The sequence below is a fragment of the Microcaecilia unicolor genome, chromosome 13 (assembly GCF_901765095.1).
Source record: "Microcaecilia unicolor chromosome 13, aMicUni1.1, whole genome shotgun sequence".
NCBI classification, from domain to species: domain Eukaryota; kingdom Metazoa; phylum Chordata; class Amphibia; order Gymnophiona; family Siphonopidae; genus Microcaecilia; species Microcaecilia unicolor.
This window is the reverse complement of record NC_044043.1, coordinates 47,298,549-47,321,468: the sequence shown is the minus strand read 5'-3', so window position 1 is coordinate 47,321,468 and position 22,920 is coordinate 47,298,549. Positions and strand designations below refer to the sequence as shown.

The 22,920-nt window shown below is 39.4% G+C and overlaps 1 protein-coding gene across 2 annotated transcripts in view; it reads right to left on the bottom strand.

Annotated features, from left to right (window-relative positions):
- BCAS3 (BCAS3 microtubule associated cell migration factor) overlaps positions 1-22,920 on the bottom strand; it is a 1,139,946-nt gene that overhangs the window by 928,988 nt on the left and 188,038 nt on the right. For both annotated transcript variants that reach the window (XM_030222408.1, XM_030222409.1), the window contains exon 7: positions 10,169-10,241. In XM_030222408.1, coding sequence (XP_030078268.1) covers positions 10,169-10,241 — 73 coding nt within the window. The remainder of the gene's footprint in view (positions 1-10,168; positions 10,242-22,920) is intronic.

Genomic DNA, 22,920 nt, shown 5'->3' with positions numbered 1-22,920 from the left:
TGGATTAAAGGGACAAAGTCAACATGGATTTAGCCAAGGGAAATCTTGTCTCACTAATCTGCTACATTTCTTTGAAGGAGTGAATAAACATGTGGACAGAGGTGAGCCAGTTGATACTGTGTGTTTGGATTTCCAGAACGCATTTGACATAGTACCTCACGGATGACTCCTGAGGAAATTAGAAAATCATGGGATAGGACACAGTGTCCAGTTTGGATTAAGAACTAGTTAAAATATAGAAAAAAAGAGAGTAGGGTTGAATGGTCAATATTCTCAGTGGAGAAGGGTAAATAGTGAGGGGTCTGTGAAGGGACTGCTACTTTTTAACATTATAAATGATCTGAAAATGGTGAGGTGATCAAATCTGCTGATGACAAAAAGTTGTTCTAAATTGTTAAATCACAATAGGATTGAGAAAAAGTTCAAGAGGACCTTAGGAAACTGGCCATCCAAATGGCAGATGATATTTAACGTTTGCAAGTTCAAAGTAATGCATGTAAGAAAGAGGAACCCAAATTATAGTTACATGCTGCAAGGTTCCATATTAGGAGTCACTGCCCAGGAAAAAGGATTTAGGTATTGTCGTTGATGATATATTGAAAACTTCTGCTCAGTGTGCAGTGGTGGCTAACAAAGTAAATAAAAAGGAATAGAGAACAAAACTGAGAATATTATAATGCCTTTGTCTCACTTCATGGTGCGACTGCACCTCAAATATTGTGTGCAATTTTGGCCATGACATCTCATAAGAGATATATTAGAATTAGAAAATGTACAGAAAAGGGCGACGAAAATCATAAAGGGGATGGGACAGCTTCCCTATGAGGAACGGCTTAAGAGGCTATGGCTCTTCAGTTTGGAAAAGAGACAGCCAAAGGAAGATATGAAAGAGGTCTATAAAATACTGAGTGGAGTGGAATGGGTAGACATGAATTGCTTGTTTACTCTTTCTAAAAAAAAAAAAAAAAAAAAGACTAGGGGGTACGCAATGAAGCTAGTTGGTAGTAAATTTAAAAGACATTAGAAAAAATATTTCTTCAATCAACATGAAATTAAACTATGGAATTCATTGCCAGAGAGTGTGGTAAAAGCAGTTAGCTTAGCAGGGTTACAAAAATGTTTGGACAAGTTTTTACAAGATAAGCCCATAAGCCATTATTAAAATGGACTTTGGAAAATCCACTGCTTATTCTTGGGATAAGCAGCATAAACTCTGTTTTTATGCTTTTGGGATCTTGCCAGGTATTTGTGATCTGGATTGGCGACTGTTGGAAACAGGACACTGGGCTTGATGGACCTTCATTCTGACCCAGTATGGCAATTCTTATGCTCTTAATGAAAACTTACCCAGTGCTTCACTGGATCTCAAGGATCTCAACAACATACCCATGTGGCTTAGCAATTTTCTTAAATTGAGACTTTAAATTCCAAAATAGTAGCAAAAATGTTTCAATATATTCCTAGATTTTGTTTCTAGTAAGATATGTGAGCACTGTCTCATAATCTCTGCCCACAAGTCACTATTCAAATTTCAAGCAGAGTTAGCAAATGCACTATAGTGGTAGAGAGCAAGCTAGATATATTAGAAAACATCTTAAGGTGTTTGAACTTGAGTTTTTTGTTGCTCCCAAGGGTGCCTTTTGAATCTGCACTGAAAACCTTCAAAAGTTGTAAGTGGGCACTTTAGCAAGTACATTTGCATGCTCCCTACTCCTACATCATCTCCAGCTTAATCCCATTCTTCTCTTCCTTCACCCCTTTCACTCTAATTTCTGTTTCTCTTTCCCTCTACCTCAACCCAGATGGTCTTGAAGAGAGAAGTAGCCTTCCTGCATTTCATACACTGCCTTCCCAAATCTACATTTAAATCATTTTCCACTCCCAAGGTGCTTTGTATCTTGGGCAGCTGCCTCTCTAACTCAACCCTATTTACAATCATGGTATAAGCAGTGCAAATTATTATTATTATTTATTGTATTTGTATCCCACATTATCCCACCTCTTTGCAGGCTCAATGTGGCTTACAATTCTTCAAGGGTGATGGAGGTAGAAGAGAACATACAATTGGTTTAACAGAGGGTTTTTGGTTACTTGCTGGTGAAATACATAATGATTTTAAAGCAAAAGACATTAAAGAGCATTTCTGGATATATTAGAGATACGTGAAATACATGATAGTTTTAAAGCAAAAGACATTAAAGAACATTTCTGGATATATTAGAGATAGTGCAGTTATACGTGTTGCTCTTTATGATATATTTTGTCAAAGAGATAAGTTTTCAGTAGTTTGTGGAAGTTGGTCAATTCATAGACCGTTTTCAGGTTGCGTGGCAGCGCATTCCAGAGCTGTGCTTGTATACGAAAAGGTTGATGCATGCATTGATTTGTATTTCAACCCTTTGCACTTGGGAGGATGAAGGTTAAGGAATGTGCGAGAAGATATTTTTGCGTTTCTGGGTGGTAGTTCTATTAGGTCTGACATATATGCTGGGGCGTCACCATGGATTTTATGGACTAGGGTACAGAGTTTGAATGTGATGTGTTCTTTGAGTGGGAGCCAGTGCAGTTTTTCACGTAGGGGTTTTGTGCTTTCGTATTTTGGTTTGCCGAATATTAGTCTGGCTGCCGTGTTCTGGGCTGTCTGGAGTTTTTTAAGTATTTGCTCTTTGCAGCCAGCGTAAAGTGAGTTACAATAGTCCAGATGACTAAGTACCAATGATTGTACCAGGTTGCGGAAGACACTCCGTGGAAAAAATGGTCTGATTCTTTTTAGTTTCCACATTGAATGAAACATCTTTTTAGTTATGTTTCATTCTACATTTGCTAACCCTGCTTTTAGGAATGGTCACATATCATTCTATAAATATATCTAGGAATACATTTAGATGTTTCTGCTAATATTTTTGGATTTCAAGTCTCAATTCAAGAAAATTGCTAAGCCACATAAATAGCTAAATATCTACAGATACAGAATTTTTCTCAAGCTGTAAATCCATTTGACCCAGCTGAGGAGATATCCATAACGTTGTATTTTTGTACACAATTACATGAAAGCATTTCCCTATGGACAAGAATGGCGAAACAAGTCCATTCAGTTCACACAACTGAATTTCTTTCAAATGCCACACTGTAAATTAACACTTAATATTGCTCAGCGACAAAAGTAATAACAGAATAAAACACTTGCCATTCATTGGTTCAATTTTTTATAAATGAGTGCATACCTTCCAGATCATTTGCAATTGGGACTACTAAATAATTCAGATCTTTCATGGACATTATGTAAAACCTGCAACTTTAAAGTTCTGTAATTATCTGTACCCTGTTTTTAGTTTGATTTTGAAATTTATTTTAATAAATGTCTGAATTTTAATCAGTGATGTACTTGGATCCATCCAACAGTTTTCAAAGAAGCTGTGCACATTATGATTGACTTTTTAAGCAGTGAATAACGTCCTTGACCTCAGGGTATACCACCATCTACTCTGCATGCCACTTACAGTAGTCAACTTCAGATCTATGCATGAAGCACCATGTCAAAACCAGTAACGTTATGTAAATTAAGAAAACAGTTCAATAGTATTCCTTTAATACTAGGACATGGAATTTTCCACATGGTAAGACTGCTGTAAGCAGCTTGGTGCTTGGAAATATGGTTACAAGTGGCATGCACTGAAGATAATAGTAAATTATTGTCAACACATACCTTATCTATTTTAAAAAATCATGTCATTTGTAGCTGTATCAAATGAGAGCTGCCTCTTAATGTATAACTGTAAAGTGCAGTGTACGCCAAGTTGCACTAAAGAAGTGATACAAACTTAGATGGTAAGCTCTCCAAAGGCATATAATTACTTAGTGTACCTGAATGTAACTTGACTTGAGCTACTACTGAAGAGCTATGAGCTAAATCCAAATAAATAAATAATGCATATATTGCTGTAGTAGCAAGAACATAAGAAATGTCATACTTAGAGTCCACTGTTTAAATCTTAATCCTGAGAAATCTGAAGCTATATGGGTTGGCAGAAGTATCTTCCAGCTCATATTGGCTCCAATAAGTCAAAATGTTTTGCTCCCTTACAAAGATTGATGGACCTGCTTGATGGACCTTCATTCTGTCCCAGTATAGCAACACTTATGTTCTTATGATTCAGTTTGGATCCTGGATGTTATATGCATCAAAAGTAAGATGGGAATCCAATATATTTCCTCTCTGGTTCACTCTTCCTTTTTTCATCTGAGACATGTTTGAGCAGCGAAATTTATGCTGACTCAGGCTGATTTACAAATCCTAATACATGGTTTCTAGTTTATTGTGCTTAACACACTGCTTTTCCAAAACAGAACAAAGCAGTTTACGATTTAAACTTCAGGGGAAAAAGGAACGCTACTGTAATAGGAAAGAAAGGATTAAAGGAGATCAAGAATAGCAGGCACATCAAGGGGCTACTACAAAGCACAATAACAGCAATCACACTATAGAAGAATAGATAGCTAGGTCTGTCCAAGTTAATAAGACAAGTTGCTCCCTGCTCCTTCATCAAAGACCTCGCAAAATAAGTGGGTCTTCAGTGCGACTTTAAATTTTTGAATACATACCCTGATAGCTTGTCATCTAGATTACTGTAATATTCTGTTGACTACAGTCAGCTCAATATGCTATGAAGAGACTCAAGAGAATTCAAAGTATAGCTGTAAAGTCATTGTGCAATGCAGACAAATATGACCATGTTCCACTTTTTTTTTTTTTGCTCCAGTTTTCTCTAGAACCCAATTTAAGGTGGTTCTTTTCACACATAGGGCTTTGTGTATAGGACCTCCACAGCTTATTGATTCCTTATCTCATCTGGTAAACACTACAAGATGCACCACTTTTACAAATTTAGCTCCTTGTTCATGGAACAAGTTACCTCTTGCTATAATAGAAGAATCAAACTGTAAAAAATTCAAAGTTGCCTTGAAGACCTGGCAGTGCAGGGATTGTGTGCCCAGTGCGACTAGTGCTGTGAGTAGCCTGTTCCTCATGTGTTATCCTCGTGTATCTGTTTTGGTAGGTTTTATTCATTTTATTATGTGATATATCCTTTTGAGTCCTTTTAGGTGCTTCCTTTTAAAGTGGCATTTTTCTTTGCTTTTTAGACTGTTATTGGATTATTTGGGGGATTGTGAATTTCCTTGAATATGAAGCAGTATATCAAATTATTTAACTTTAAAAGCTCAGCATCCTGTCTCAGAAGTGGCCAGTTTGGGTCACAAGTACTGAGCAATCTGCTTGAATCCTGCTAGACAAGTCCTGACTGACAGGTTATGCCTCCTATCCGCAGATGATTTGACTTGATTTATGTGCTAGATATATCACATAGTACAATAAAGTTTTAAAGTGGTTTACAAATATAAAATGTTAACAATATACAGTTACAGAAAAAAGTAGGGAAGTTGAACTTTACAGTGATATCAGCAGAATAAGGAGTGGTACAATCTGTAACTAATCAGTATGCAAATGCCAAAGCAAATACACACCGAACAAATCAGAACTCCCCCCTCCCCCAAGAGGACGACCCCTGCATTACTCCTATTTTTCTAACAGATGCAACCAAGAGCCAGGCAAAATGTTTCCAGATATTACTTGAATATGAAGTCGTCTTGGGACTGGTCTGGTCTAGAAGAATTCAAGGAAAGGAAATTACAGGTAAAGAAAAGTTTCACCTTCCTTTTCATCAGCTAGACCAGTACAGACGAAGGATGCACCAACTTTTTATCTTTCGGGGTAAGAGGAAGATAGAGCCGCCCTCCAAAACTATCCTGAATGAGATTTCTTAGGAGCCGGAGGGGCAGCAGGGCAAGAAACCAAAGCACCTTGCAACAGCTCTGACTGTCCCTGCTTCAGTAAATAGGCCTGGTGTAAGAGCAATAGAAACTCCGGATAACACAAAGATCCTGATGCAGCTGAATGCTCTGTCGGGCCCTGAGGCTGTAAAATGGTGGTGGTGCTCCATGCGTGATCAGACAGAGGCTGTTACTCTCAGCCAGTCAGCCCTGACAAAAAGGCTCCTGTTCTCATGCTCTCCTGCATAAAACTGCACACCAGCCCTGCTGGAGAACCTGAAGTCCCAGGCATATTCAGATGCTGTGCCAAATCCAAAGACATGCTGCTGCCAACTGTTTCCCCCATATCCCAGGGGATTCCCGGCCTATATGCACTGCAACACCCCCATGTCGGCTGGTGGGTCCCATAGCAGGAAAACCACTTAACTGCCTTAGCAGGAGTCACAGTTCACCCTCAGTGGCATATATGCAGCACAACACAGTTCCAATTGGATCCCTTCCCTACACCAAGTAGAACCTGCAGCCCTTCAAGTGGTTCCGAGTCAAACTTAAGTCGGACTTATTATGTCAACTGCTTCCCCCAAGCTCATAGTCTCCACAAGTCTCATCTCAGCTGAGAAAGAATCATGACTGATACTCTGTCCCACACTCTCTAGCAAACTTTTTTCCTTCTCCTTTTTTTTTTAGGTTGTTGTGCTGGAAAAGGAGAGCTCCACAGAAAACAAGGGGGGGGGGGGGAGGTGAAGGGTGGGAAGAAGTAAATTTGCGGGGCACCAAAGGCAAGGATCTGAAGACCTCCAGATATGACTCCGCAGACTCAAGCCACCCACAAAGCTCAACTGAGGACCAGTTAACCAACTGGACCAGGAGCAAATCACTCAGAACCAAGAAGCTGAAAAGTGAGTCCATCAACCTGCTGGAGATAGAAAAAAAAAATGAAGAACTGGACTGGATGCCAAGAAAGATATATCTAAGCTCAGTTTTCAGTTCTCTATCCCAACCTGGTTGATGGAAACAACTATCAAAAGATTTTAAAATAGTGGGAAGCTAAGTAATGAAATGCAAGATTCTTTATTAAGACAAAATAAGCTGAAGCCTGTTACTTCACAGGTACAGTAAATTAGAAATAAAATTTCCTGGGATTCAGGTGCAATCTTTATACAGACCTGTTGCCAACGTGCACCAAAGTCACAGTGAGCACAGTCTAGCTGCAATGTTACATAAATCCTGGCTTGGCTTTAGCCAGGCCTCAGAACTGGATTCCCACAAATTTCCAAGATAAATCTTTGCCTGTCTTAGCCAGATTTCCGATAGCTTGATAGAGATCTTTAAATTCCTCAGTGGAGTTAATATTCAGGAGGTGAGCCTTTTCCAAATGAAGGAAAACTCTGGAATGAGGGGGTAAAAGATGACGTTAAGAGGAAACAGACTAAGGAAGAATCTAAGAAAATACTCTTTCACAGAACGAGGAATGGATGCATGGAATGGCCTCCTGGCGGAGGCTGTGAAGACAAAGATTGTGTCAGAATTTAAGAAAGCATGGGGCAGGCATGTGGGATCCCTTAGGAAAGGAAGAGTTAGTGGTTACTGAGGATGGCAGACAAGATGGGCCTTTTGGCCCTTATCTGCTGTTATGTTTCTATGTTTCTATCATACCCATAAACAAAAGAGCTCAGTTCTGGAAGAATAGGTGCAAGATGGTGTTCTCTATCTAGGTGAAACATAAAAGTTACCAAAAGGTAGATCTGTTTTTAACAGTAAGTCACCAACCCAAAAAGGTCCAAAATGTCCGCCATGAGATTTCCCACTGCATCTTCAGCCTGGAAGTCAAGCTTTCCTTCAGGCACGTTCAAAACCTCAGTAAAATAAGTCAAACAGATATAATGAATGGAAACAAGAATAGTACATTAAGAAAATTCAAAATTCTTAAGATCAAATGCTTGAAACTATTTTCAAGATTTTCAACTCTTTGGTGTGAAACGTTTCTGTCTTGAACCAACCCATCCTGGACAGACTGAACATGAACAAACATCCACTCTAATTTCTTGATCCTTTCTTCCGATAAGCTGTTTCCCTTCCTGAATACACATTCACAAAAGAATACCCATTGAAGTCAACACCTTTGAGAAATAAACTTCTCCACAGACACAAAAGCACACCTAGGACTTTTCAGAGTAATGCCTGCATTCAAACCAGGGAAAATCTTCCAGAAACGCAAGTCATTTCTGTCACAATCTCCTTGGCATCAACAAACTGTGCCCCTACAGCCACTGCAGCTCCAATCTACTAAGTGAAGATCATACACTCCCTGTATAATCAAGCAATTGGCCATGCTCACCAATGCTAAAACTGAATTCAACATCAGAGTTAAAATTCTAGTGAAGACCTCCTTCCTCCGGTAAGAGCACAACTACTGCCACCTCCTCAAATAGCTTCAGAAGCATCACCGGAAACGAAAACATGAGGACCGGATTCAACACAACATAATGAATTTCTCAGCTGACTGTTGTCTGAGCATCCAGCTGTATGGCAGCTCCCAACTGCAAGCAAGTAACAGCACCAACAGAAAGACTGAAAAAGGATCCCGGGATGAATACAGAGATCACTGGGCTCTCTCCCAGTGATCAGTTTTCCTTTTCGTTTCCTCCTAAGAAACAAATTTAACAAAAGCAAAATTGAAGGGCAATTTAAATCCAGGGAGAAACTCACCCTACAGCCTCTATTTAAGCTGTTATCTTGGGTCTCTGTCCCCTCTTGCTGTGCATCTTGTCTATGCATCTTTACCACAACACAGACTCCTTGGAGCAGGAATTGTGTCTCCGTAAAACCAGTAGTGCTATACAAATGATGATGATAGTAATAATGGCACCAAATTATGTGGAGGCTCAATGCAACAGATTAAACTGTAGCCTTACCTACTAACTACTCTAAGACCCTTCTAAGACCATCAATATATGGATGTCAATTATTAGGCTCCTACAAGACCTAGAAGGAGAATAGGGATGCGTTGTCATTTGAAACAAAAGAAAAACATCTGAAATTTTTTATTTTATTAAAAAAAGATGTACTTAGCAGGCAGTCCTCAACAAACTGATGCCTGCATCTGGTCAGTCAGCCCCATTTTGAAAAAGAGCACTAATAGGACAGGAGCGACTGTAGATCACTCTTGCCCCTATTGAAGACCTCTATTATGATGATTAAGCTGAGGGAATGCAGAGAAGGTCTGGTGGGGGGGGTTACTTTTTAGCAGCATAATTTTCAGGGGCAGGAGTAGGGAATGGCTACCAGTGTTTTTGTTGGCACAAAACATAATGAAAACCCCTCACCACCAAAATTAAAAGAAAACAAAATAAAAACTCTTGCACACCTCTAGAGGAGATAAATTTTCCTGATAAATGCATGTACATTTTTATTTCTTTCCCTTCCTTTCATCTACTGTAAAAGAGGTTCTCAAATTACTATCTACCATTCTGCCAATCAACAGATTAAAAAAGAAAAAAAATATGTTGCAGTGTATTGGAGAGATTTATGTTATGAATAAGATGACAGCACTGTGATGTCACTCTACAGACAATTGGAAAAAAACCTTGGGGGCCATTTGTGTATTGGAGGAATAAATTGAAAGGTAGGGGGTTGGGGGGGGGGGGAGAAAGGCTGAATTAGGTTAGTTAATAGTGGGGAAAGTTGGAGTTGATAGCATAGGGTGTCCTTGATGTTGATAGGTGGTGCAGAAGGACAGATTTTAGCAATATGTTTCTGTTCAGAAGAAATTTTTTCCAAGCTGTGGGAAGAACTAACGTGTGCTTATCACAGCTTTAAAAAGAGTGCTGAGATATCCCATGGTAAGTTGCAAATGTGCACGCTTTCCCCATGCACTACAATATATTTTTTATTTTTTTAGCCAAGGGGGCCTGTCTTGGGGTAGAGAGTGGGCATTTCTGTGCTAATCAGTTACTGCATTGACACTGCCATGTGCTAACTGATTAGTGCAGGATTAGTGCATGAGCCTTTACCATATACAAAGTAGGTGGTGGTAAGAGCTCACACACTAATTTTTGTTAGTGCATGGCCACTAAATTAGAAAATGAAAAAAAAAAATCTGTCATTTTCTGGCTGTGGTAGAAATGAACAGAGTGTGCCTAGAAGGTCATCCAAATGGGCATTGCAGCAAATTTTAAATAAACTTGAAACACTAAGGATGTGCTAAAACCCCTTTTTGCTGCAGCTCTGTAAAATAGCCCCTTTATAACCAGTGGATGTTGTGGTTGATATTTTTGAAAACCAATAAAAGTATAAACTGAAAAAAACTCAAGAAAAGTAAAGTATTTGTTTTTTTTACCCAGAAGATCCAATGCTTTTACACATTCCAAGAAGAGGTCTCTTGTCAGCAAAATTATCACGCTTCTGAGGACCTGTTCATTACAAGAAAAAGTTATTTATTATATATATATATGTATACATAATCTAGCATGACCAAATGTAAGTGTACACATTTATGGAAGTAAATCACAGAGGTTTGGTAATACGGAATGCCAGAAGACAAAGAACAGTATTAAAAGTTCTTTGAGAGAAGAAATTCTATTTTTATTAAAACCCAATGTGGCCATGTTTTACCCTCAAGCTGCATCAGGGTACAAAGATACAGCAAATCTTACATGGCATTACAGCATTTCAGTTGTGGAAGATGCAATGTCTGTGTATGATCTATTTACAAACTAAGGGGGTCTTTTACTAAGGTGCGCTAGCGTTTTTATCTAGTACTAAATGTCCATTATATTCCTAAGGGGGTCTCAGCATTTAGTGCCAGCTGATTTTTAGCACGAGCTAAAACTTTTGGCCCACATTAGTAAAAGGCTTCCACTAAAAGACTGTATTACTTTCAAGATTTGCACCTTAACTCATAAAATCACCCATGGAGATGCTCCTTCATACATGTCAGACCTAATTGGCTTACCGGCACGAAACATCAAAAGTTCATCAGGTACCTTCCTAAACCTCCACTACCCTAATTGTAGAGGACTCAAATACAAATCATTACACGCATCTTCCTTCACATACCTCTGCACAAAAGCATGAAATAAACTACCGAATACTATAAAAATAACACGTGACTTGACAGACTTCAGGAAATTATTGAAAACGCACTTGTTCGAAGAAACTTACAATAAGAATCCTCCTTAACGACTTGATTATTCTATATCTAAACCAACCACTTACTGATCCCTCTGAATTGATTATATTAATCATATTATCATTATTGGTCATTATATTTTACTGCGTTTTATTATGTGTTATGTAAATCATTCTACAGACATATCTTCCGTATTTCTTACATAGTATTATGTTAAATTAGAACAAACCTCTTACTCTGTTCATAATTATATCTTTTGCAATATAATGTAAGCCACATTGAGCCTGCAAATAGGTGGAATAATGTGGGGTACAAATGCAGCAAATAAATAAATAAATAAATATTAGAAAGCTTATTCACTAAGGGGTGCTTTTACTAAAGGGTGTAGGGCTACTGACACATTAGTGCAAAGCCAGTTAGGCCAAACGCCAGGCTACTGCAGGTGGTGGTAGTCTCAGCCTCTGCCGCGTGCCAACTCCAGCACTCGAAAATGCATTTTTATTTTCTAGCGCCAGGGGCTTACCTGATGGTAATCAGGCAGGGCAGCGCGGGAGCCCATACCACCTCCTAAATGGATGGCGGGAAAGGCTCCCCCGGGAAATGGCTATGCAGCAAGTGGTTCACTTAGCGCAGGGCCATCTACCTTTTAAAATTAAAAAAAAAAAAAAAAGTCTTTTACCCACTGTGATGAAAGGGGGTCTCGGTGCACAGCAAATCCATGTGCTGATGGTATCACAGGGCCCCTTTTACTGCAGCTTTGTAACAGGGGCCCTAAGGTATTTTTTAAATTATAATATTGAAAATATATTATATATATTTCAATATCAATGTAAGTTGCTATTTATAGACTGACTTGTGCTAAAATGTCTCAGAGCAGTTTGATACTGCTTTTCAATATTTTACTGAAATAATCTTGTGTGAGATTTGCTGTATCTTTGTACCCCTGATGCAGCCTGAAGGCAAAACATAGCCACATTGGGTTTTTAATAAAGAATTACATCTTTTAAGGACGTTGTTTATCAGTGCACACACTAACATCACGACTATGGCTGGGGTAAATAGGAATGCCTAAATGTGGCATTTGCATGCATAACTTACAGTATTCTCTAAGCAGCCCACGTAAATGTTGGCCATGACCATGACACACCCATGCCCCTTCCATGTGAATGTCCCCGTTCATTTACACGTAAGCCATTTTAGCACATACTCACAGCATAGCATTTTAGGTGTGTTACTACCATTTATGAGTGCAAGTGTACTACATTACCCACATGAATGACAATATTCTAGAAATTTAAACATGCAAATAACATTTAAATTTAGGCAACCTGTTATAAGATGAGGAAGCTATTGTTTTTAGTTTCTTAATGTCATTGTAAGCAGTCTGAGGCCAGCGAAATTTACTTGGTTTTTCCAGTCACTTTCATGCTATAAGGCAGAGATAGGCAACTCTGGTCCTCAGGGCTCCAAACTGGTTGGATATGCAGGACAATCCTAAAGAATACACATAGTCAAGAGGGCTATCTTAAAGATCTCATCAGTTTGAGGCCCCAAGGTCTGAAGGTGGCCTCCCATGTTGAAAAGGCACAACATCGCTTGATGGCCTCCAAAATTTCTATTGGGCTCTTTCATGTCTATCTCATTAGAAAGGCATGTCAGCCAATCTGATCACTAGGCTAAGAAAACTTCAGATCTGTCTTCAAAAGAGACAAGCTCTTGCAAAAAAACTCTTTGCCTTTCCTTCTTTTGTACAAGTAATATAAGCCCTTTTATTTGCTTATTTGAATGAGACCCTAAGTGTCATACATCAAATATGGCATCATTCCAAGGACAATTTCAAAACAGGCATGCTGGGCATACAATATAAATATCATAACAACTAATTCCAGCCAAATTAGCAAACCATTTTATCTATATTCTTCATGTTTTTTTAATTCAATTAGCATATATATTGTTTACATCAATAATTTCTCCTTCCACAAAAAAAATTAATATAGAGCAAAAATCTAGAAAATGATTTGCTCTTAAAACTACTAAGAATCAATACCACATGATGTTGTTAATCTAACTGCATTTGATGCAATTTTTTCAGTTTAGCAAAGACTTCTTAATAAAAAGTTTTCGTTTATGTCAGTACAGTAAACTTTAGCAAAGCTGTTTTTAAGTACAAAAGCATAAACTTGTATATTCAAATCTTTATTAACCTTAGCATGCTTCCAACAATAATCCTCCCTCCTCAAATAAAACAACTACAATATGAGTCTCTAGCCATATCCTCTTCCTAACAGACTCTCATAACTAGGAGAACCCCCCCTCCCCAACTCCAGAACCCCATAACAATAGGTCACCAAATCATTCCCATCTTATCTCTCTTTTTCTCAACATATCCATCAACTAAACTGGCAGACAGTACACATTGCTCTTTTCACAGCCTAACCAAAACATATAGCAATCCTTACATTGTATACTTTCCCTCTCAACTGCAAAGCTCTCGCAAGACCACCTAACTTCTGGCTGGATGTCTGTACCCTCCCTCCTCCCCCACTGCCACCCCAAAATTTCACCAAAAGAGACAAACCCCCATGCTCTCACAGGTCCTCAGCCTTAAGTCCTCATCCCCCACTCCCATGGTAATTTCTTTTTTTTAATCACTATTTTTGCCCACTATTATGAAAAGACCACATAGTTTAACTACAGTTATAGAAAGTACTTAAGGGTGGGTGAAATAAGTAGGAGGGAAAGAAAATAGAAACAAGGGAAAAAATATAAAAATAAAAATTTGTAAAGCGCATATCCATAATTCTGACCACTCATTTTAAAAATAAATATGTAGTTCTCTAGTTTGAATGCCAATACAATATGAAAAATATCACTAGTAGAAGAACTTGCTAGTGGATAATATAAGATTTATAAAATAAGATAAACATCTGTCATATGCCTGAAACTGCAGTCATGTGCTGTTTAATGCAGTCATCAAGCTCTGGCATCCTGGTGCAAAAAAATAATAATCCTGTAAATTGCAGGATTAGAATTTTTGTATCCAAAATTATATACTTCACTCATTAATAACTTCTCAGCTGTCTCAGGTTACAAAATCAATCAATCCAAATCTGAAGTCCTTCCACTCAACATTCTCATGTCAAAAGACTTGATTGATCCCTTCAAACTATCCTGGTCTAATAAATCAATTAGATATCTTGGTATCGATCTCTACTCCTCAATACATGACACTATCAAATTTAACTGTAATAACATATTGACCTTTCTCAAAAATCTTCTTTTATCATGGCACCTCTTAAATATTTCTTGGTGGGGAAGAATTGAAACAATCAAAATGATGGTAATGCCTAAAATCAATTATATACTCAGCATGATACCTGTATTATTTCATTCATCATTTTACAAACAAATAGACACACTCCTAACATCTTTCTTATGGAAATCTAAACAATCCAGAATTTCATTAAAAAAACTCAAAGCCCCAAAAGAAAAATTTGGTATCCTTTTTCCAGACTTTATGCTTTATCATAAAGCCTTCATAGCTCAGCAGGGATGTCAATGGTTTTCTACTAAGATTGATTATACTCCTACTTGGCTATCAATAGAACAAAATATAGTTCAACCTTTTCACCTTCCCCATCTTCTTACATCTACATTAAGTGCATCACAAAAAGAAAATATAATCATCACTAACACCAAAATATGCCTTTTACACCTAGACGGTATCCTTGAGCATCCACTTAATAAATCTCTACATTCCTCACTATGGTATAATCCAGATTTTCTTACAGATAACAAACCTTTTTATTGGAAAATATGGTCTGATTGTAACATTTGGTATCTCAAAGATATATATAACAGCAAAGAAAAATCCATTAACTCATTCTCAGATCTCCAAACTAAATATAATATTCCTTCTTCACAATATTACAGATGGCTACAAATATCACAGTGTATAAAATCATTTAGTAAAAAAAAGAAAATTCCTTCTCCTTCAACTCCCACAATATTCCAACTTTGTGAGACTCTACTTCACACAGGACATGTATCATCCGCATTATACAAACTATTCTTGTCTTCCATCTATAAAAAACACAACACGCTAATACAAACTTGGGAGAATGACATACATATATTAGTTCCTGAACACATTAAAGATAAACTATGGCTCTCTCTCATCAAACCATTACCATCTGCTAACATATTACAATCAATGTATTTCCTCTACCATAGATCTGTGTGGACACCGAGGAAACTACACTCTGCACGTCTAACCCCCACAAACCTATGCTGGCATTGTAGTGGAACATGTGGAACATTACTGCACATGTTATTTGATTGCCCTCATATTCAAAAATTTTGGAAAGCAATATGGACCATCATTAGTAAAATATTTGATTCAGATATTCCACTAACTTCTTCATTAATAATTTTGAAATCCTGTTCTCCAGAATTCACGTTCTCTCCCAATAATTACAAATTGTTTGACATATTAGTTACTATAGCACAACGTATGATTCTAAATAATTGGAAAACCTCTTCAGTGTTAAATGAACATTTCTGGTGGCAATCTGTTCTAATGTACCACAAGCTAGAATTGGCTTCCGCCACATTCACAGGATCAATAATTAACACAAATACTGTATGGTCTCCAATTTCTTCCTATCTTGATTCCATTACAAATGAAACTACATAAATGATAACTACCTATCTTAGATTACTATTATAACTATAATTATATAATTCCTTGGCACACTATAATCCATTATATATCTCCATAATGCATCTTTATTTCTTTTGGTTAATGTTATGTACTATTTACACTGTACTAAAATCAATAAAAAAATCTTGGGAAAAAAAATATATATATACTTGTTTGCATTTGTGATAGATGGATGTTACACACACACACATATGCTGTGTATAAAGGGATGCAGAGGAGCAATTTAAATGAACAGCTAAATATCCTGAAAATCCTGTGGCAAATTCCTCATCTTAAACGCCTTTTATTCCAAATCCTTTTTAATTCGGTCATATAACATTACAACATTTATCAAAATCTGAAAATCCTAATAAACCACAAAATTAAAATAATGAAAACTGTTCTACCAGGAAAGTACCACCTTCACCACTGCCAGTTAACTGATGGGTAGATGAGGCAACACCAAACTAATCAGAAATGAACAGTAATAAATCCCTACACCACCATACCTACATAAGTTATACATTAATTAAAAATACTTCATAAACCAAGGTCTATATCAAACATTTTATGCTGGCAAGCAATACCTTTACAAGAGAGATACAGAGGGGCATAATCGAAAGGGACGCACAAGTTTTCCTGAGGACGTCCTCGCAGGACGTCCTGGCGAAGGGGTGGGGAAATCGAAACAAGATGGGTGTCCATCTTTTGTTTCGATAATATGATCGAGGATGCCCAAATCTTGGCATTTAGGTCATCCCTAGAGATGGTCATCCTTGGACTTGGTCGTTTCTGATTTTCGGCGATAATGGAAACTAAGGCCGCCCATCTCAGAAATGACCAAATGCAAGCCCTTTGGTCATGGGAGGAGCCAGCATTCATAATGCACTGGTCCCCCTGACATGCCAGGACACCAACCAGGCACCCTAGGGGGCACAGCAGTGGACTTCAGAAAAAGCTATCAGGTACTTAGCTCCCTTAACTTGTGTGCTGAGCCCCCCAAATCTACTACTCACAACTGTACATCACTACCACAGCCCTAACGGGTGAAGGGGGGCACCTAGATGTGGGTACAGTGGGTTTGTGGTGGGTTTTGCAGGGCTCACATTTGCCAACACAAACGTAACAGGTGGGGGGGATGGGCCTGGGTCCGCCTGACTGAAGTGCACTGCACCCACCAAAACTGCTCCAGGGACCTGCATACTGCTGTGATGGACCTGAGTATGACATTTGAGGCTGGCACAAAATATTTTTAAAGTTGTTTTTTGAGAGTGGGAGGGGGTTAGTGACCACTGGGGGAGTAAGGGGAGGTCATCCCCGATTCCTTCCAGTGGTCATCTGGTCTGTTCGGGCACCTTTTTGTGCCTTGGTCGTAAGAAAAACTGGACCAGGTAAAGTCGTCCAAATGCTCATCAGGGACGCCCTTTTTTTTCCATTATGGGTCGAGGACGCCCATGTGTTAGGAACGCCCAAGTCCCACATTCGCTACGCCTCCAACACGTCCCCAGGAACTTTGGCCGTCCCCGCGACGGAAAGTAGTTGGGGATGCCCAAAATCAGCTTTTGATTATGCCGATTTGGGCGACCCTGTGAGAAGGACGCCCATCTTCCAATTTGTGTCGAAAGATGGGCGTCCTTCTCTTTCGAAAATAAGCCTGATAGTCTTACAAATAAAAAAGGGCCTAAATAACAAATTTGTTGAGAGCATAGCATTATCATCCTCCAAATAGAACTTTCCACCTACTGTGCATGGACAGTCACTTAGGGAGTCTTTTACTAAAGCTTAGCTCAAGTTACTCGCAGCAGTGCCCACAGGAATAAAATGGACCTTAATGCACATAACTTAAGCTAAGCTTTAGTAAAAGACCCCCTTAGGGAGCAATTCTATAAAGTGGGTGCTAATATTGTGCCAATTACACATGTAAATGATTAAAATAATGGAAAATATTTGCATAAATGCCAAATTTCTACCTAAGTGCTATTCTGTAAATACATAAATATCTTACGCTGCACATATTTGACAGATGGGCATACATATAGATGGAGTCTGGGCGAAGTATAGGCTGGGTTCACATTTATGTGCATAACTAACAGAACACTAGTATCTCTGGCATTTAGATACAAGCATTTACACCAGCTCTAAGCTGGCATATTCTCAAACCTATTTGTATATATTCGTACATACTCAGTTATGTTAGTATTCTGTAAAAAAAAGTAGATTGCTGTGGTCAGTTCATTCGTGTGGATGACCCTGTGCAACTGTTGTTTATAAATCACAAACTGAAAACAATGAGCAATTATAATAACCCCACCACCACCACCACCCTCTACCCTTCCAATCTCAACAACAGCTGACTTCTACTGCCCCAAGGAATCCTAATCCACCCAGTTAAAATGGGTACAAAAATACAACCTGTTCTGTATGCCCTAGCGGGGGAGAAATATGCCCTATAATGCACTGTTTTGATTTTGTAAACTGTGGATGAATAAGTCATCAACAATCTCAGGATTCAGTCTAGCTCTCCTGTCTTCCACAGTCCTTACTGCAATAGAAAATGTCTTCTCAAAAGATGTGCTGGTAGCAAGAATGTACAGGATCCCACATACAAATTTTGCCAATTGTGGCTAGCATGTTTGCTTGTTTTTCCCCAAAAAATCAAAATATCGTTGTATGCATCACTCAAACATAAATAACGGTCCAGTTCATTAATAGGCTTCAAAGAAGAGAATGACATGGGGACAAAGTTCATCCCTATCCCCACAGCAACTGTCTCCATCCCAACCCAATCCTCGTGGGCTCTGTCCCCATCCCTGTGGTTACTGTGGGTCCTCGTCCCCGTGTCATTCTCTGGTTTGGCAGCACTTCATAGAGCTCATAAGGCTGTCACTGGCTTGCTGACTGTTCATGGCACTGTTTGCACACAATAATAATTCTTAACTCATCAAAGAAGTATCAGTTTGTTGGTAAAAGAACTGGAACCAACAAAGAAAGAGGAACAACCTCCACAAATCTAAATGTGAAAAACAGCAGAGAAGGCCAAGGAAAATTAGAATTAGACCAGGCGCCACAAAGGTATATTTACACAGTAACAGAGTAAATGATGGCAGATAAATTGCAAAAGAGCTTTACAAAATTTAATGTAATTGCAAAATGATGTATGTAGGGAAGAGGCACCCAAATTATAGCTACATGAAGCATGGTTCCACATTAGAAGTCAGCACCCAGGACTAAAGATCTAGGTGTCATCGTTGATGAATCATTTAAATTCTCTGCTCAGTGTATAGCATTAATTAAGAAAGCAAAGAGAATGTGAGGAATTATTAGGAAAGGAATAGAGAACAAAACAGAGAATATAATGCCTCGGTATCACATCCATGCTATGACCACATCTCAGATATTGTGTGTAATTCTGGTCACTGCATCTCAAAAAAGATATTGCAATATTTGAAAAGGTAGAGAGAAGGGCAGCCAAATGATAAAGGGGATGACACAACTTCCCTATGAGGAAAGGCTAAAGAGGCTAGGACTCTTTAGCTTACAGAAGAGATAGTTGAGGGAAGATATAATAGAGGTCTATAAAATCATGAGTAGAGTAGAAAAGGTAGACATGAATCGCTTATTTATTCTTTTCAACAGTACAAGGAGCCATGCAATGAAACTACTAAGTAGTACATTTAAAATAAATCACAGAAAATATTTCTTCATTCAATGTGTAATTAAGCTCTGGAATTCTATTTTACTGTTTTAGGGTCCTGCCAGATAATTATAACCTGGATTGGTCTCTGTTGGAAACAGAATACCGGGGACTTGATGGACCTTTGGTCTGTCTCAGAATGGTAATACTTATGTACTCAGCATGGTCCATTCAGTTTGCATGCAGGTTCTTCTCCCCCCCACACACACACACACTTTGTCCTTACAGTTGTAACTGCCACTTCATGCAGGTTACCCCACTGTATACAGTGTGAAAGTCATTTATATTTTGCTTTGAGTGGAATTATTCTATATTTTCATTCCATCCTCTTGCTATTATCCCACGCCTTTTTGAATTGTCACCACTTTTGTTCCCATCACCTCTTGCAGTAGAGCATTCCAAGCATCCACCTTCCTTTCTTTGAAAAAAGTATTTCCTGATGTTGTCTTTAAGTTTCCCCTCCTTGCAGCTTCATTTCATGCCCTCTAGTTCTGTAGCCTCCCCATTTTTAGAAAAGGTTTTTTGCTCATTAATGTCTTTCAAGTACTTAAATGTTTGTATCATATCTCCCCTGCTCCTCCTTTCCTCCAGGGTATACATATTCATGTATTCAAGTCTTTTCTCATACATCTTCTAGCAAAGACCCCATACCATTCTGATTTCTTTCTTCTTCTTATGTACTTGGCAAGTGTAGTCTCGCCAACAACTTATACATTGTCACCTCATTCTTTATGATGTTTATGTTCCTCACTATGCAGCCACTTGTCACACTGTTTCACCCAGGACTGTCAACAGAGGGTGGGGGGGCAGGGGGGGGGGGCAAAATTCCCCGGGCCCAGCCTCCAAGAGGCCCAGCTTCTTCTTGCTGCCTGCTTCCAGGTCTGTCCTACCTTGCATGCCATCCAGGACCCGGATGATTGCATTAGCGTGATATTGTGTTAATGTAATCATCCAGGTCCCAACTCCAAGCATGGACAGGAGCAGGAGAGGAAAGACTGTGGGAGCAGGCACACAGGAAGTGACTTGCCAGCGCCAGGCCCAGGGCCCTCCCCCTTGAAGGCAAAGACAAAAAGGTACAGGAGCTGTGGTGCAAGTGGGGGGGGCGGTGCAAGTGGTTTGCCGGTGCCAGACCCGGGCCCCCCCTTGGAGGCAAAGGCAAAAAGAGGGGGCGGCATGAGTGGGGAGGAGCAGCATGAGTGGAGGTGCGGCTTGCAGTGGTCTGGTTCTGCCTTGGGCCTGGCCATGTCTCTCGGCAGCCCTGGTTTCACCACCTTAAGATCATCTGGCGCTACCTTAGACTAATCTCAAACGCCACTAAGAACTCACCTATGCCTAATCCTGACCCACCCTAATCCCTCAGCTAATTTGTAACCCCAATCCCATCAACTGTAAACCACATTGAACCAAAACTTGTTTTTGGCTAACTGTGGGATATAAGATTATATGTATGTATGTATATAAATTAATCACTCAATCGATCCATCCTGGGATCCCTCTCCTAGTCATTCATCATTTATTAAAACGTTTCATACCGTGGCAGCCAGTGATCATGGTGGTTTACAATTTAAAATACATACAAAGGAAATAGAAAGGAATTCCATAATAGATAGAACAGATCTAAACCATACATACAGCAATAGTTGATGAGTTGCAGTTCAGGCTGATAACATTGTGCCTGGAACTCTTCCTTGCCTTGCCTAAGAAGTCTAACAGTTCAAGGATCTTTATAAGGTAGAGAATTAGATAATTCCCTGCATTTTCACACCTTCTTCAATGTCAATTCAACTATCACTGATGAACAGGGAAGTTGAATCTTATTGAATCCAACTGCAACTTGAACTTTATATTTTACGGCCATCTTTTCAGATACAGGATGGCTACCAGGGCCTTCAGGGCTTAAATTAATGCGAACATATCTGAACAGTGTTCTGTGTTTTGCTGTAAAAAAATAGGGACTTCTCTTGACATGCACTAAACAAATCTCAGAAAAGAGATATCCATATCATAAGGATATCCATATTGCACTGGAGGAGAAGGATCAGAAGAAAGTCCCATATAGTATACTTCTTCTGGAGGAATAAAGTCTGGATCGGTGTAATTTTCTACCTCTAATCATGGTTAAAAGGGGGTACAGAAAGGCCTCCTTGCAGATCAGAGTCTGAAGGAGATAGAAGAGAGAAAATGGGATCTCGAGCTTAACAAACATCTCTTGGAACAGGAGTACTGTCCATGGATTGACATACTGTTACACATAGCTGATGATGTTAGACAGATAGATTTTTACATAACCCTTAACAAATTTGTTAAACATCTTTTGCAGAAATAAATGTGGCTGCTCTAGCAAAAGTAACAAGACAGATGGAGAACACGTTAGCCACTGTGACAAAAAGTGGAACAGTAGAAACTGAAAGCTGGAATTGTCTCAACAGTTTAATATATTGTATTGTCAGTGCACAGTGACAGCTTTTTCACAATAAGTGTTGGTATGAGGCACTGGCCTAGCTGTGCTAAGAGGTCAATGTGATGTCTGCACTAATGGAATAAGGCAGAGATCAGCACTATAGTCGGGCTAAAATCTTTTCAAAGAAGCACAGGAGGCAGCTGTGCAGACCTGCAGTTAGGAATAGTACCCTGAGTGCCATCTGTGCTGAGGTGTGTACAATTCAACAATACTTTTGGATAGAATAGTCTAGCCTGCCTTGACAAAAGGCTTATATGATTATGCTGAGGATAACTGCGCTTTAGGCCTAGAAGCCTTTGAGGAGGTTCATGCCACTTTGGAAGATAAATGGTGCTGTTCCTTTAAAGCTGGTCTCAAATTCACAGGGAGGCAGACATAACATTTGCCAAGGAGGATATGCTACAGTAGGTAGAGTTAGCCAGTCTATCCATAGACCATATCTTTCTTTTCTCTTTCTCGGCAAACAAAAGTCTCTTCTCTACCTCATAAGGACTGCAGATTCAATTCAGGAGGTCCTTTTGGGCTTACAGCGACATCCTGCCACAGTGTTTGTAGTCAACCTGACTATGCTCTGGATCCCAGCCAAAATAAAGAAAGCTCTTTAAGATGGAAGAACTTTGTTTTCCTGTCAGTTCAACAGTGTGGAAAAACAATGGACAAGACCATGGTGTGCAGGAAGGGCCATGCATGCTCAGAACTTTACACTAGTTTTAAGCTCTGGGAAAGCTGTTTCGTCCTCTGGCTGCTGGATGATGTCACCCACTTGTTTGCCTTATGTTAATACTAGTAAAAGAGGCCCGTTTCTGAGCAAATGAAACGGGCGCCAGCAAGGTTTTCGTCGGCAACACCCCCCCCCTGCCAACCCCTTCGTTGTTGTGGCATTGCTCCGCCCTCAATGTCATGACGTTTGACGCGAGGGCGGGGCCCGTAGCGATTTCCCGCCTCCCTGCCTCCATCCCTCCCTCCCTGCCAGCCCCTTGGTTGCTCTGCCATTGCTCCACCCTCGAGGGCGGGGCCCATAGTGATTCCCCCCCCTGCCTCCCTCCCTGCCAACCCCTTTGTTGTTCTGCCATTGCTCCTCCCTCAAGGGCGGGGCCCGGAGT